We start from the raw sequence: 17765 nt of genomic DNA, 5'->3' as shown, positions 1-17765 counted from the left end.
TGCCCGCTCTCTTGCTCTGGCTAACTGGTTCTTGTCAGACCTTTGGTATGTGTTCGGTGCCTGCTCTCTTGTTCTGGCTTCCTCTTACCTACAGCTGGTGCATGGTCTCCCAATCTAGCTACCTGGTTCTAGTCACAGACAATGTGGGCATTTGTTTCCTGCTCTTGCGCACAATTAGTCTGCTGAAAACCATGGAGGATCTCTGTCAGACAACAAGCTACTAGAGAAAGAGAGAAGAGTCAAGAGTCAGACCAATTACCAAGTATGTGTCAGGAAGCAGGCAGTCAGAGCAAGGGGGGTGGGGGGGAAGGCGCCAGCGCCATAAAGGGCATGTGTAAGGGAGCAAGCAGCCACAGCTTGCAGGTAGGAAGGCACGAGCACCCACACATGGGCTGCGACTAGGAACAAGCATTGAGAGTGAAAAAGTGGAGGTACTAGCCCTGTGCTCTATATGCGACAGGGAAAAAACAGGCAAGGCAAAAATATCAAGAGAGGCAAGCATTGGCAATGGGTCTCGCATTTGTGTGAGTTGGAGCTATTGGCACTGAAAATGACAATGTCTTTTACCCATGTGTTATGGAGTGGAGTGGATGTATGTGAGTGGGTGGAGTGGAATTATGTGGGTTGAATTGGATTAGTTAGTTCTGGAATTGTGTGGAGTAGATGTGTGTAGCAGAATTATGTGGCATGGTTTGCTGTGGAAGTATGTGGATTTTAAGTATGTAGTATTAAGAGCACTGAATTGTGTGGAGTGGGATTGTGTGTTATGGAGTGTAATTATGTGGAATGGTATTTTTTGTTATGGAGTGGTATGCAGTGGAGTTTAATTACGTATTGTGCTGTTGAATTTAGTGCCATGGTTTGGAATTGTGTGTTGTGGATTGGATGTATGTGTTGTGTAATTGTGTTTAGTTGTATCATGTGGTCTGGTGTAGAATAATGTGGTGTGGATTGGAAATATGTGGAGTTGAATTGTGTGGTATGGAACTGTGTGGATACCTTTGCGTTTTTTGTGACGAAAACGAACTAATAGGTAGGAGCTAAGCTCCAGAACGGTGCGTTTGAATGTAAAAAAAGAAAAAAAAAAAGCCATTGGTGATGTAGATGTCAGTGTTTTACCTATGTGTTATGGATTGGAGTGGATGTATGGGGTGTGTAGTGGGATTATGTGGGTTGGAATGGAATGTTTAGTTGTGCCATTGTGTGCCATGGAATTGTGGGGAGTGGATTTGGATCGTGGAATCATGTGGCATGGTATGCAGTTGTACTATGTGGTTAGTAATTATGTATTTTTGAGCGTGTTGGAATTATGTGTAGGTGGATTGTGTGCAACTGTATTCTGTGCTTTGGATTGTTATGTAGTGAAGTTTAATTATGTGGTGAGCTGTAGAAGTTTGTGGTATTATGTTGAATTATAAGTTCTAAATTCGATATATGTGGTGTGTAGTGGAATTGTGTTGTGGAATGATGTGGTTTGGTGTTGAATTACGTGGTGTGGAATGGATGTGTGTGGAGTTCAATAGTGTGGCATGTAACAGTGTGGTGTTGAGAGTGAAATTATGTGGCATGTATGTGGAAAAGAGTGGATTTATGTGGGGTGTATTTGTGTGGTGCTGAGTAGTGTGTAATTAGGTATGAGTTAAATTATGTTGTGTTGAGTGGTATTATGTGGCTTGTAATTATGTTGAATTGTGTAGAATTGTGTGGCGTGGTATTGTCACTTATGCGGAGCCGAATGCTTGTTGTTTATCTAGAGCAGTGTTGAGGGAGCAGCCTTCATAGGAGATGAAAGGATTTTATTTTTTCTGTCCTTTTACCACCCTGAAACTGTCTAAAACAGTGTTAAACGGCATGCAGCAGTTTTTTCTGCCTTTCCTGTAAGGAAGTTGGAGTCCTGAGATGACCACAGCAGACAGGAATATGTGCACGTGGCACCGGTGTTGCAAAAAGAAGTGGGCTGATACACTAGCTGCAAAAAAATTATTATCTACTTGAAAAAAAAAACTCACAATAGCTTATTTCGCATCATATAGAGGCTACAAATAGTCTTATTTGGAACATAAGCACTTGAAGACCAACATAATTTGGAGCCAGGGGCATCACAACAAAACTATAGGTGCCAAGATTAGGACTAGTATAAATTTACTGATTTTAGCCTGTTTATGCTACAACCACAGGAAACGTGGCATTTTGGATTGTGACTATACTGGGTGGTCAGCGAAGCAGGAGAGGAAAGCACATGATGTGCACAAGAGAAAACCGCTGAAATATGTGATAAAGTATGGTTGCCATTTCAACCTGTTTAAATTCTTTGTCTGAGAACGTCAGAAAAGGAAATACCATCCCCCAGGGGCAGTGAAAAGAAACTCCCTTTTAAAAACAAGCATTTGCAATGCAACAGGTCTCGCATTGCTGAAAGTTTGAGCTATAGGTGGTGCAAATAGTGTTGCAACGTCAATAGCTCAAATTCAGTAATGCACCATCTATTGCATTGCAAATGCTGGTTTGCTAGTTGTGACCTGCCTGTGTCAGCAATAAACGGAAACCCAGCTCGATACAGGCCACATCTCTTTATAGCCTCAGCAGACCATTGGGGTAAACAAAGATACAACTTGTAACACTTCACAAGTTAACCAAGTTGATAAGAGTTTCACTTTCTTGAGATGCACAGAGCTCTATGTGGTGCGAGGAGCGTCATGTCATGCGCTGTGAATGCAGCTGGCAATTGAACTTTTGTCAACAGACCCCTTTCCTAAAAGAAGCAAACCTGTACCTTAGAGCGTGTTATCAGGGTAGAGTTTGTGCGAACACCGCCCAGACACACGCTAATCATGGCCTGGCTCAATGTACAACAAGCAGCTTTCAAGTTGTAAGCAGACTCTGAGATGTAAACATGGAGAACAACGTAGTGCAAATGGTTAGCAAAGGGGTGAGTTTGGGATATTTACACAGAGTTCCGATTTTAAAAGGGTCTTTTGCTCTGTGTGTGCACTGCTCATACAGGGAGGGCTCGGGCAGACGGCGGGGGAAGGTCAGGCATGTCAAGAATTCACAGCTCACTGATAACTCTACTTTTTGCTCAGTTCAAAGATGGGAGCGGAGGGATCCTATGGGGTGGAGAGGATGAGGGCGGGCAAACCTGAAAGATGTCCTTTGGCTGACACACTTTTGCACACAGCCCCAGGGAAGCAGGCTCTGCCGTCGCAGTCTAAATGTAAACTCACTCTCAACTAACACCCAGGTGGAAAAAACATTGAAATCCTCACAAACCAAAAGATGGTATCTAAGGCCAGTATCTTCATAGGGCACTTCAAATTGTGTTCTCTTCGTTTCTAATTGACTATGAACCCCTTTAACACGGCCTTACCCACACACCATATGTCCTGTTGACATTCTATGGCTCCATGATAGAGCAGAGGTCTCTGGCCAAACTAAAAAACAGAAGTGGTTTCGATGTACTGACAATATAATAGACATTAGCGTTCCTGCTTGCAAGGCGCATTGTAACCTTCTTCAGGCGGATGTCAGCTTGACAATAAAGCTATAATCAGTAAATACAACAGTTGTGCGAAGGGCCTGTTTGGATTTGTTCTGCTGAAGCGCAAAATGAAAAGACCAAAGTCCTTACTTACCCGAATATTGGGGCACCTTTACAAGGAAAGAAAAACTAATTTTTTTTTTTTTTTTTTTTTAAAGCAAGACAATCGCCTTCTCCCTTATAAACATGCTCAAAGAGGAAGTGCAAAGGTTTAGTGAATTTATCCAAAATCTGTAGGCTCAGTTGACTGCATTAACCTTCAATTATTTGTTTTTCAAACATTTAAAACAAATTTTAATAAAAACTTGAAGTTAAATAAGATACAGTTAAATTCCCAGTGATGTTGACGGGCTGATTCCAAGGAGCAAAGATATTTTTTCAATCCTACTGTACCATCCACAAATGCCACTCTCACTTGTAATTCTATTGCAGAAGCCGGAGTGCTAGCACCATATTTTTACAAAAAGAGGACGTAAATACAAACGCCTTTTATTTTTAAACAAAACACACCTTGGCATTATTTTTCCAATGCATAATGCCATTTTTTTTTATTGAATTACTAAAGGGCCATTCTGTGAACCATGCCACAATACTATTCAAAACCCAATCTGAAATCATCTACAAACAAGCATTGGCATAGCCAATAGGTCTCGGGACCTTATAAGTATTTAGCTATGCAGCACAATATCCTTGGTGCAACAACATCAAATGTTGCATGGCTAAACACATAAGGTCCCAAAGGCGAGACCTATTGGCTATGTCAATGCTTAACATCCTTGTCCCCACGTTTCCACCCTGGTGACAATGCCACGCGTGAACTAAAAAGCAAGTTAGTGGTCATATGTACCCTGCACATGACCTAGATTATTTTAAAACATGGAGCAACATTATTACCTATGAAAAGTATGTTGTCTAGAACAAGAGGTTTTTGTGCAGAGCACATCCCGTGCTCATGCATTAAACTCGCGGTCATTTGTGGTAATGAAGTAAAAGGAGCTTGCTTAAATTAAATATTTGGCTAGGATCACACAATTTTGTCAAGAGTGGGAAGCAGGGATTGATCCCAAGTTTTCTGGTTTATTTATGCAATTCGTGTATACAATAAGGAGCTCTAGAGGGAGAGAGAAACCCAGGTCGCCCTCCACTCAAACAGTCTGTCGCTACAAAGACCTAGGTTTCTGAAGGTTTACATGCCATACAGATTGGTTCTAACCTTATAGGTATTTAGTACTCCCCTTAATTGGAAACTTTTTGGGGTAGTTGCCAACTAGTTAGCTACCTTCACTTTTTTTTAAAAAAAAGATAAACGATTTTACTCAAAGCAGTCTCCCAAATGATCGTGAAGGTGTCTAAACTCATGTGTAGTACACCTGGGGTTTCTCAATTCGATTGTCTCGTGAGAGAACCGTGGATAGACACATGAATGTGAAAAAAATGTGAAAAGAGACGTGATGGCACCTCACGTGCGCAACCCCAATTGAGCCTGCTGGCTGGTACTCGTCAGCTTTGCCCACTCTTCTCATCATCGGTAGCCATCACGCTCCAAAATAATAACGAGGTGTCCAAAGAATAAAGCCAACAAAAACAAGTGGTGCGACTTAATAGTGATGAATAAAAAGTGAAACAGGTACACCCACTATAGGTTCAAACTTTATTCCGCCTTAGGAGTGCACCTACTTCAATGCTTAAAAAGGTTGCTAAATATGCATACCATTCTTATATGCCAACATGTTTCATCGCCTGGAGTCTTTCTGGCGATTTCGTCAGGGCAACAACAGTCGCTTGGCACACGATAGGGACACTTCTTAAAATCACATTTGGAGACCTCGTGGAGCCTTGGCCTCGCGTACCAGCTCAGTCAATGAGGTCACCAATAGGCTCCTTATGTGAGTCCTCGTGGTTAGTGCGGCATTCCACCGTAATGCCAATCACCCAAAGCCTCACGGAGCTCCTTCTCTCCGCCGGTATGCAATTCACCAACTAGAAGGGTATCCCTCTATTTCGCATCAAAGGTTAATACTTTGACATTAATTTGTGGCATAAAATCGGAGCAAAGGATGTTTGTTCTAGCTGAGCAGCTCAAATGCTGCACACATAGGACAGGCTCGGAGTCCAGACTCTTAGAGACACACAGGAGGCCTCGCTTACAAGCACTGCAGCCTGAAGAAGCGGTGGGGGGGGGGGGGGGGGGTTGCTTCTCTTTACAGGTGATTAAAAAATATATATATAATATATATATATATATATATAACGCTTGTTGCGTGCTTCTTTAGATTTCCCGGGAAGCTTACCAGTCTCAAAATCGTGAAAAGCCTGCTTGACGTACAAACCAACGGGTCTATGGTCTCCAAGAACACGCAGACTCTTGGGGAACACCCAGCTGCACTCAGGAGGCAAGAGAGGGGAGTTGCGATGTAGAATACACGTCCCACAGGACTGTATTATACAAAAGGGAACGAGGTAGAAGTTACCTCACGAGACAATAACCAAAAACATTGAACGTCTGCTGAAAAGCGAGAGGAAATTGTGAAATCGAAGTACAAAGCGCCGATGCATATCGCTGCCATGAAGAATAATATCTAACTTCCTACAGACGTATTGATTACGGTTGCGTCCAATGAAATGACATCTGAAAGCAATACATTAATATGTGCACATAGTATTAAATGAAATCTTACTGCGCCACGCTCGGGAGTTAGACAGGAAATGCTGATCACATGTAAGAATTTGATTAGTGGGGGGACTGAGTGATGGGCACGAGGCAGTCGCCGAAGGGTTCTAGCGCTTTGACACCAGAGACTTACCCGAGGAGAGCTTAGAGATGATTGACGGAGTTTCATACTTTACGGGATTTTACTTTCTGTGAAACGAGGCGAAGCTGTATAGGGTTCTACGCTGCACTTACCCTATGTGAGGGTTGACCGCACTCTGATGACCGCTCTACGTGTTCACCACACTTCAGCCCAACTACAGGCTTTGTCAATGCTCGCTTCCCGCGCCTGAGGGAGTCGAGCAGAGCGGTGCTCCGGAACAGTTTCCCGTTGACACAAATGAAATGCTTTTAAAAGCCAACTCGTTTAATAAAAATCGTTTGGAGGTGGTTAGATGGAATTTCCACTGTCCTGGTTAGTCAGTGAAGTATGTGTGATGCAACAAGCCTTGCCTCAGTCATTAAAAGAAACGAGTGTACAGATCAACTCTGTAACCACTGCCAACAAGCGGGAGTGGAAAAAGTGAAAGTGATCGCAAGACAAAAACGTGTGATGCTGTGTACTTTCAACGTCACGTCGGGGGTAGTAAGAGCTATATAAATACAATTACATCCTTTTTGGCATGCGTGACATAGGAGCCAGTTTTGTAGCAAAACTCACTACCTGAACTTTAAGATATACAATAATGTTCCTTAGTATAAAAGTGGCGGTTCCCAGCTGTATTGACTAATATGTAAAATAACACAAGTGTATGTGTTTATTATACTGGCACCATAGATTATTGTTTGCCGAACTGTAGAACACACAGGGTACATGGTTGCAGCGACCCTGTATAAAGAATTGGCCCGGATGCTGCCCACAACTGACCATTGGGGGCCCCAGAGTGGTGGCCCTGAAATTGCTTAGAACCGATGTGGTGAGGGTGACTCCGCTTGAGTAAACACGTGGCTGTATCTACAGATGGTTGGGCGATGCATTATCGGCCTATTGGGAGCAAACGTTAGCATTGCGTTAACTGGCCATGTCATGGCGTTTCACAAAATGGTTGCCATGTTCTTGGCATTTAAAGGCACAAACACCTAATGGACATGCATTCTAGGTGTAAGGAACATGTTTGAACTATATTGTCGATTTGTGTTTGAAGTAAGCATATCTTGCACTCCATACTAACGCTCCAAATGGGTTGGGTCGAACCTTATCAGAGAGAGTGAAGGGGGCCATCCATGTTGACATTGCAGAGCGACTGCCACGTATTCCATGTTGCAGTATCAACAGCATTCGCATTGTTTTAGTCAGACATAGCATGACCGTGAAAGCACACGGATCTCACATTGAATGCCCAGGGACGGCTTTTATGTGATGTTTTGATTACTTGGGTTGAGATCAGGCCTGCCTTTCGGCAGGTGTGCGCATCCTCGGTCAGTACAGCTGCATATATTGAATGCTGTTAGAAATGAGGTGCAAGGGGCACCTCCTTCCTTCTGATATGAAAGAAATCAGCAGCCAGGTAGTCTGAGTGCAGCTGTGTGCTTTCACCTTCTCGTATTTGCTCTGTCCTGAAATACAACGCACACATCGTCAAGCTCTGCTATTGTAATGCCCTGTGTGCCCATTTTCGAATGAATCGTAAATGATGGCTGGAGGCCAAAGAAAGCTCTGTGCTTGCCTAGTGTCCACGAGTTGTGTTCGCTCCATGGTACCAGTGACGTAAGGAAAATGTCCAAGCTGCCTTTACAAATACATCAAACCAATTGCCTCCCACAGGAACTTACACATGCACCACCCGAGGAAAAAAAAGGAGTCGTGGTACTGTTTTCTCAGCAATCGCTGATGTAAATATGAGTGGTTGTGCACCCTGAGCAAAAGGATGGCAGGAAAATCTAGGTCATGCCAGAAATTCGTATTTCAGATTGGTGGCTTGAATAATTCACAGCGATGCAAGCCCCACCCACGATTAGGAGTCAGGCAGCCATTTTACATATGAAAAGGGTTTATACGCAGCTACCTGTCTGTGGTTAATATCATGGACCAGGCCACTTCTGCTTTCCAACAACTGCATTGTTTTGTTATCCTCAGAAAAGTACAGCTTACAAAACGGGTGTGAACATCAAGTGTATATGACCACATACAACACAGGCATACAATAACGCCGTCGTATATAGGGAATAGGAGACTAGAAACATGCATTCTCAGGAACACATCCGGAACTAGAACATTAGATTTTCCAGCAGGAAGGGGGCTATCAAATATGAATATGCTTGTACTTGCAAGGAAGCACGTGGAACAAAAAAAAACAAAAAAGCACGCAAGTGTTGTGCGCGCAGCAGCGCCAAAAGTGAAAGTAATCGCACATATTTTCAAAATTCAAAATGTGCGCAGTCTATTTCTTTAAGACTAACAAAACTGAAATATTTAAGCACAAAAACATTAATGATTATAAAACGAGTATGTCAAGGCACTGAAACACAGCGATAGAAGAGGCAAATGAAGCAGACAAGGAGGGAGGAGGAGAAGGTAGTGCGAGCAGAGGAGCATGATTCACGCGCTGTAAGGCTTAATGAGCCATTACAGAAAGCCAGATGACAGCTGTGCACGTTCACGCGCACGTAACCGCACGCTTGAGGCCAGCAAAAGCCTGTTGGTAGCACTTTGAAAACCCACTTACTAAATGTCTCGCAGCGCATGCGCTGGCTCAGGCGAGACCTAAAAAAGACCCAAATAAAATATCTTAGCCTGTTTGGCACCATATGAAAATGACATTCACTTCAGTTATTCGCACAGACGTCAAAAGAAGCCCTTGTGGCCGGCACATTACCTTGAAAAAAAGGAGAAGCGGAAACATAACGCTATTTATTATTCATGCAGCATAAATAATCCCACATTGTTGATTCCTTCTATAAACTCTATCTGATGGACACGTGCTGTCCTTCGTTTAATTCTACTCTTAAATTCCCATGCAAGTGTGCTAGGAATTGATCAAAAAGCTAGCGCGCGTTCCGGTTCCAGGGCCGTAAATGACAGAATAATCAGGTATTCTATGTGTGCCTTTTGTGTCCACTCTGTGGCCTCTTAAGCAGTTGCTTCAGAAAATAAAATTGTTGGTTAGAGCAGGCACTAGGCACCAATGGAACAAAGCTATGCTTAAAGCGTGAATGAGGCAGCAGTGGGACACAGCTGCACCATGCCTGCAGTGAAATTTGAAAAACAAATGAGTTCTCCAAAGAAACGGATAAAGAATAACACGGTAAGGAGACTAAACAGCCGGTGCTCCTCTGCCTGCAACGGAAGTGAGCTACCGGCTTCCAGACAACTCAGGATACAGCAAATCAGAGGGGCACTGGAGGGAGCCTATGACAAGCAGCAGGCGGGAATAACATGGTGTTAAGTGATTACAAAAGGCCTTGCAGAAAGCACATGCAAACTGATACTCGACCTAACAAGCATTTGCAATGCAATAGGTCTCGCATTTGCAAAAGTTTCAGCTATTGTCATTGTTCATGACAATGCCTTTTTTATCTATTTTATAAAACAAACACATAAATAAATGGCATAATTTACAATGCCAATGGCTAGTGTTGCATTATTATTAGCAATGCCAACTGCTCACACTTTTATAATGAGAGACCTATTGCATTGCAAATGCTTGTTATTTATCCCTCAGTGATGTTTAAATTATGTCTCGTAATTTTGGGCATTCTTTGTTATGCTTTTAGGAGAGATTTTGTAAATTATGCTATACTCCATAGATATGTTACTGGTCGCACCATAACTGCAGCACGGGGGTGTGGTAACAAAGCGAAAAAACAGAACGAGAGCAATTGTTTGTGGCAGTTGTTTTTTTGTGTTTCTTTATTTCAGAACGAGCTGTCAAAAATTGATGACAGGATGCTGTTCAGTCTAAAAATATAGCAGTAAACGTTACATTTGTATTTCGCGGAATTACGCATACATTTCCTGGCATGATTCCAATTTGAACCAAAATTAGGCCGAACACAATATGATATTTACAGTTCTTAATTGTTTTTGGTAGGTGCATTCCCTCATTTTGAATGAGTGTTAGGAAGGGTAGCTCTCTTTTTCATCATGTCATGTTTGGGACGGGATGTGGCCAGCCAGCTCGCTGTCCTCAGAAGCCAAGGGTTCGTTATGTGGTGGACTTCGAGCCTTGTCACGACAGCTGCGCGCAGACACCACTGTACATGGCCTGGAAATCAGAGTGCGACAGGCTGGACTAGGATATACTGCTGGCTCAACCATCAGGGAGAACAGATAAAAATAGAAAATCTATAGCAGTGTTCGCGACTTGCCACGACGGACGCCCGAGTGCCTGCCGAGCTCGCAAACTGCTGCGCACTTTTAACAATCAATGGTTTACATTTCATTTAGTGTAAAGAGTGATTTAAGGTTTGTGGAGCACCGAGAAATAGAAGATACAAAGGAGTGTGCGCTGCGATTCAGCGCCCGTTTGTGTTTTAAGGGTGTGTTTTGCTGCGCGAGTGCAGCATCTGTTCCCACTCAGCTGCTGGGCAAACACAGACCATCTCTGCTGGGCGGGCCTGTGAAAATGAAGGAAGGGCACACCAGATGCTCTGCTCACGGGGGCATGAACTGCTGCTTTGTTGAACGCGTGTCCTACCCAAACCAACACAGGCATTATGTGAATGAAGGGACTCACTGCAGCTAAACCAACACTGGCATATGTGCCACACACAAGATTGCATCTACAGTAACACAGAACAAGCAACAAAAAGACACGCGGCCGCGAGACGCGCTCTGTGGTGGGGAGGGGGAGGAGCATTGAAACCGGCAAAAGTGAAAGCAGGCTGGCTGGCGAGTGGTGTGCGATGTGCGCGCACCATGATGAGAGAGGAAAGCCACATGGCGCCTCTGCACGTCATTGTGCGCGTAACCGCACGCCCGTCGCCAGTGCACGCGCCAGTGGGCGGAAGCGTTTCCCCAAACGGATTGCATGGCGGCACGATGCACGTGATTGTGCTTGCCATGAAATCCACTTTTGGGAGCCCCTATTACTAGAGTCTTGCATAGCGATTGCGTAAACGCAATAGCTAGGCGAGACCTAAAAAGCAGGGTGCAGCTTTCAGTCAGATACCACGATAGAAACAGTCTTGAACGGATGCACACGATGAATCGGCCAAAAAGTGCTCTTTCAAAAAGAAAAAAACATTTTTATTGTTTTTAGTACGACAGTAACAAAAATAAACAGTGTTACATTGTTAGCGTCATGTCTTTCGGTCATTTGCAGCATCTCTTTTTACGACAAAATGTTTCCAAGTATGTATTCGTTGGACATGCATGTATGACAGTACCAATTGAATTGTACCAGGAACGTAATCTATTTTCAGAGTCCAGGCTTGTGAGGAAGCCTATAAACCTCTACGCATATTCATTAACATTGAGTCGCTGGAATTATGCAGAAACCCATGATAAAATGTATTTTCAACCACACAAGGGGAAGGACTTAGAACTTGGAGCCGAGTTGGAGTACCTCCACTTGCCTGTGCATGTGTAGAGATATGTTGCCTGTTATGTCGATGCCCTTACTATAGCCATATGCCCCCTGTAAATATGTCAGTGCCTGTCTTAGCGGCGGAATTGGTGTCCTTGGGCGCCTCAGGGATTCTAATCGCGTGCGCGGCATTGTCCGTCAGGGTCAGTCTTCCATGCCGGTTGGGCTAGCGGGTCTGGCCAAAAAGTGCTCTTTTACGAATTACGATACGAACAGCGTTCTGAAGGCTGAAATGGAGGGCCACTGGCACAGCATCTGCCCAATTCAGGTCTCCTCCACGTACTTAGAAAGATATTTAAAGCTGCCACATTTACCATTCGAACACACAAATATGGGGGGACAGCTATTCAGCAGAAATCTGGATAGTGGCAACACAGAAGGAGGCCTGAGCACGCTGTTCCTAAGCAAGAAACAGCTCCTTTTGTGGACACCCTAGTCAGTGTAATTTCTACTTTGTTTGGCTTTCACCCTTGTCTTTCTTCTGGTACACTGGTCGTATTCACAGAACGGAGGAGCAAAGAGTAGGTTAAGTGATCAAATAAATAAATACATGCATAATGCTATGTATGAAGAGGCACATAAATAGACTGGGAGGAATTTCCTGACCTTTACTCGAGCTCTTCTGAGGCAAGAAGGCAGCTAGCTCTTCAATTTGTGGCCAAGGAGGGGCTCAAAACGAGTCGTGGACATGTGCTTGAGAAGCAATCTTTAACAAGAGCGCAAAGATCATGCCGTACAAGTCACAAGTGCTCAAATTAAGGACACTGGAACACAGCAGTAAAGTGACTGTTGTGCACTAATGAACACGAGTGATTTGAGAAAGAAAGACGAGGCATGAAAAACAAGCTTTGGAGAAAATATATTTCCTTTACCTTGCACAACACTTAGCTGTCCGATCGGCAACTCCCTGTTAAGAACATACACCAAAGGTTCAGAGAGAGCGTGGCACCAGAAAGGTCCTGATCATGTGCCAAGGGATGAGGGCAGCAGCTTTCCCAGCTCAGTGAGGAGAATGTGAAGCAGTGCTTGGCCATCTCTGAGGGAGCAGGGAATACAGAGCTTGCAACCCACATTTGACCTTAATATGTCAGCAACAAGCAGGGGGAAGGAGGAGGCAGTCACTGCCGGAAGAGAGGGAGCGAACAGAGGTATCAGGGGAGCACTGAGGAAGGAGAGAGAGTGTGTGAAAGATAAAGCGCTGAGCCAGGCAAACACTTGTTCGAATTTTAAAAAATTGTTCCTCCACAGAAAGTAAAATAAAGAAGTGGAAGAGGACAAGTACAGGGGGCGCTATCTGGGAGTCAACAACTGAGAAAAAAGGTGGGTTAAGTAGTAACCATTAAAGTCATGAAAAAAATGAGGTGGACACGCCGAGCTGTGTAGAACAAAAAGGAGCGACCGCCATACTAATGGAGGTGGTCAGGCCGTGCAGAACAAAATGTGAAATATAAGCAGGAACCAGATGGTTACAGTAACGATTCTACGCTTATTTTGAAACCGCATTAAGAGGGAGGCGCGGGGCACAGATATTACTGTAGCGTGATGCAAAAAGAGCTTTAAAGAGCACGCCGTGGTCTGCGAAACAAAAGAAAGGCGGCACCCACTTCATGCCTGGGTGATATCACTATGCATAATCCACACCGAAGAGCCATCTATTTCACGGACTTCGTCCCCAAATGGAGATATGCACCGGAGGGACCTTGAACATCAGACAAGCCCTAGGGTCATGGAGGGCGGACACGCAACCCCTGCGAATGTAGGGTCGAAAGACGTTGTGGGAGCTGGTGTGAAAAAACAAAGCAGCGCCATTGTTGATTAGGAGCGGCATGCCACAGTGCCTTATGAAACCTGGCACCTGAGCGATGAGGAGCAGTCAGCAGAGTTGAAAAGTGGTCTTTTCAGGGAAGCATGTTGTGCGTGCAATAGAAGAAAGCCATTTAAGAAAAATAGTGCTAACAGACTGTAAATAAAACATTCTGTGTAACAACACATGTAAAAGGGCAAGTCCTCATGGGAGGTTACAAAAAGAGAAAAGGTGGCACTAAGGAGGAACTATTAAGCCTATTCATGTATCAAAAGCAACCATTTAGAAAGGACAGTAAAAAGGGCCAATTGAAAAGATGGGCGGGGCTTCAAGTCCATACCTGAATACAGCATGTCTCAAAGAGATAGCGCAAGGCGCTGCCTAGACAAGACCTAATAACTTGCTTTAAAATTTGTACCAAGGCTTCACTAAGATAACACACGAGGTGACATGATCTAAACTACGTGACTAGTCATTATTTCTCAGTTACTAGCAGTAGTCTAGAGGCGTATAACAATCACTGGCAAAGCCAATGTACCTTTTGTTATAATTATGAAGACCTATTGAGAATGAACAGACCTCTGTGTCTTTTGCAATTATTACTTCTGTTATCGAACTATGTAAACTTACTCACTGGTGGACGTAGGTCAATGCCCATATTTGGTGGCCAAAGGGTGCCAGTGGAGAGGAAAGGTACACATATTAACAAAAATAACTCTTTTGTAAGGGGTTCACCGTAAAAGAATTACTTTAATTGTGCAATTAATCAGATGGTCATTTCTCAACAGCACGGTTATACCTATTGAGACTGAACCGTGAATGCTAATAAAAAAAATATTAGACACACTTGCCAAAACGTACTCTGCTGGCTCACTCCAGACACACCTAAGTACACACAGGGGCCAACCAAGATCGAGCAGTGCTTGAGTAATATTGTAAAGCGCAAATAGGGAACATCATACAACACAGGTCCAGGATCACTCTGCACTAGTTAAATATACCTTCCTGATGGTTGGGCATTGGCCCTGCTCCAGACTCCATTTGGTGACTACCTGTCATTTCTTTTCCCCCTCCCATTTAAAGCACCCAACGTAACACACACGACAGCACCAGCACAACATGCATTAGGTACCACTTTTTCTCTCACATGCATCAGCTTCTCTTTGGGAAACGGCCACTACAACGCGGCCGTTCCCACCAAACCTTAACCAACCACGCATGCATTACAACGCATGCGTGGTTACCACAAAAGCCTTTACAACGCATACCTTTACTACGAGATACGTAGTAAAGGCATGTGTGGTAAAGGCTAAAATTAGAAAAAGGGGTCTTGGGGGGGGTCTCCCCCCAAAAATAAAAATAAAAGCATGGAGAAAAAAGGGGGCTTGGGGGGGGGGGCTTGGGGGGGGGGGGACTCCCCCCCCCTCCCCCAAAAAATAAAATATGCACCCGATGTCACGTCTCGAACGGGAGGCAATCGGCGTCGTTTGAGAGGAAACGGAAAGAAACTTCCGCTTCCTCTGTACTACGTCACCAAGGAAGATGAAGGAGAGGAGACGATGTGAAGAGGTAAGGGGAATTTTAGTTTTTTTTTTTTAAATATATATATATATATATATATATATATATAAGGATTGAGGGTTCAGGGCTGGGGTAATTATAAGAAGAATTGGGGGCTGAGGGGTCACGTAAGGGTACAGGGGAGGGGTATAACCTTCACCAAGAGTATGCTCTTACCATGCATAAATTCACAACGAAAATCGTTGTAAATGTATGCGTGGTAAAGGTTATGCGTGAAAATAGCATTCCGTTGTAACGCATGCGTGGTAAAGGCATGTGTTGCAACGGAATGCGTTGTAACGACATACAACCCTTCTCTTTAAGCCATAAGACCTTAGCGCTCGTAAACATACCTTGTAATATAGATGCGATTCGAGATCAATGAATACTTAAGAACTTAGCAAAGCATGTTATCAAACTGAGTTTCAACATGCTAACCCCCACCACTTACAGACATACTTTGTGCTCTTGTGTATACACCTCTATCGAAGTTCCTGGTACCCGTGGGCTTTCATAAAATATTCTTTATGGAGTCTGAAATGTCCACCATTAAATAATTGCAGAGATGCCGACGTATCAACTCCCTCCTATGAGGCCCCTGAATTACATCTCCAGCCTATACATGGACCACGGCTCTCGAGGGAGAGTGCGCGCCCAATACTAGGGGGGAGGATGTAACCTTGGGACCAGAGCAGCAGATTTTGGAACTGGAGAACCAGATTCCAGTCCCGACGTCGTCTCAACATACGGTGATTCTGGGCAAAATCACATAATTTCCTTTGGAAAAAAATGAATACATCTTAACTCGTGTAACGTAACTGAACCTTACGTAAAGTGCAACAATAACTTTTCTTGTTAGCACAATTAAAAAAAACGGCAAAAAATACCCATTTGGTTTCGCATAAGGGTGATCTTACCTTGTTTTCTGACTCCCCCCTTGAGTATGGGAATCCAGAGTATGTAATTTGTAATCCTTAGCACCCACACACATACCTTGTACTCCTCTGCAGCCTCATCTATGGGACTCGTTGAATGAGTTTTATGATCATTCGACTCTCGGCAAACCAGGCATATCATTGTAAGATCTTTCTCACAGAACAGCTTCAGTCTCTCTTCGTGTTTCTTGCATATATTCTTGCCCTGGTGCTTCAGTGAGGATCGCTGAAGCTGCTTTGCAATTTCCACCACGTTTCCCAGTTGCCTGTTGGGCCGGAAGTTTCTTCGAACAGATACTGCTCTGCACTGAGGACAGGGAAAGTTCTTCTCTTTTCGCTCCCAACATTTCGTGATGCAGGCGCGGCAGAAGTTGTGTCCGCAATCAATAAACACGGGTTTATCAAAATATTCCAAACAGATCGAGCACGTGGCCTCTTCCTGAAGATTCTCGATGGGAGCTACCACCGCCGCCGCCATGGTCACGGAAGTGCAGAAGTACAAACTAAGTTTCGTTTTCTAGTGTTGCCGGATGGAACGCTTTCTAGCCCAAAGACAACTGAAACCTAGCCCAAATATAGCCCAATAGTGCTAAAGCTCTATAGAACAAGCGGCTTGTGTGGGTAAAGGAAGAATAGTTTACACACCAACAGTTAAATTTCAACTGAAAGATTTATTATAACTGCGAGCACTCCCTACCTGGCCAGAAGACAACTGACATAGCATAGAACGTTCGCTTTCAAACACAGATATGGAATCGGAGATACGTCAGATTCCATGTCAAGCGAATGCACGAGTGCAGCACGAGACATAGGCTCATTTCTACACATCTCCTTACCTATTCCATAAACAACAACATTAGAAATACAGCATAAAATAACATTTCTAAAAGAAAATACATGGTTCTGGCACGGGATTATTGGCTTGTATGTCGCAAGTCTTGGGGTGGGATATCAGGGTGATGAAAAAAAACTGGGGGGGGGGGGTCTCAAAGGGGCGTGGCCAATATAATTAAGGGCGGGGATTAAAACACCTAGCATAGTATAGTGTGCCGTCCGACTTGTGTTTTGCTGTTTCTATTGTTGCATCCAGCTATATATATATATATAATTTTTTTTTGCATATTTATCTAGCGCGAACCCGACCCGAAGGTATTGAAGCGCTTTACATGAGCACCGTATGTACATTACACATTCAGGCACGGGGAGATTAAGTGATTTGCCCAGAATCACAGAATGTGGACGCGACCTCGAGGCTCGAACCCTGGTTTTCTGCACCAAAGTCGGCAGTTTAAGCCGAGGACCACATCCTCTCCCCTTTGATATTTATATAATACAAGTAACATCATACCTATAAAAAGTCAGGACTATTGGTTTTGTCAATGGTTGTTAGTTGCATACGATAAATATGCAGCAACGCCTAGCAACAGGCACGGTTCTAGAGGGTGGGCCGGGTGGGCCAGGCCCACCCAAACATGAGCCTGGCCCACCCAAACATGAGCCTTGGCCCTCGCAGTGAATCTGCCACCGATGTACAACAATAAAAACTGTTCAGATAACTTGTGATTTACAATCCTGCTGCAGAGCAACCATTTATCTGTTGGTAGTTTTTTTGTTTTTTTTCAATAGAATTTTATTGAGTTTTGTCATATACGAAAAACATACAAAACAAATACAACTAAACATAAAACAT

At 43.9% G+C, this 17765-nt stretch overlaps 1 protein-coding gene across 1 annotated transcript in view; it reads right to left on the bottom strand.

Annotated features, from left to right (window-relative positions):
* Positions 1-16589, bottom strand: part of LOC146833548 (E3 ubiquitin-protein ligase TRIM39-like) — a 43853-nt gene extending 27264 nt beyond the window's left edge. Inside the window, exon 1 of the mRNA XM_085601403.1 lies at positions 16134-16589. Coding sequence (XP_085457529.1) covers positions 16134-16553 — 420 coding nt within the window. The 5' untranslated portion in view covers positions 16554-16589. The remainder of the gene's footprint in view (positions 1-16133) is intronic.
* Positions 16590-17765: the final 1176 nt, after the last annotated feature.

This window comes from Triturus cristatus, chromosome 4_2, assembly GCF_964204655.1.
Source record: "Triturus cristatus chromosome 4_2, aTriCri1.1, whole genome shotgun sequence".
Classification (NCBI taxonomy): domain Eukaryota; kingdom Metazoa; phylum Chordata; class Amphibia; order Caudata; family Salamandridae; genus Triturus; species Triturus cristatus.
This window is presented reverse-complemented; position numbering and strand designations above follow the sequence as displayed.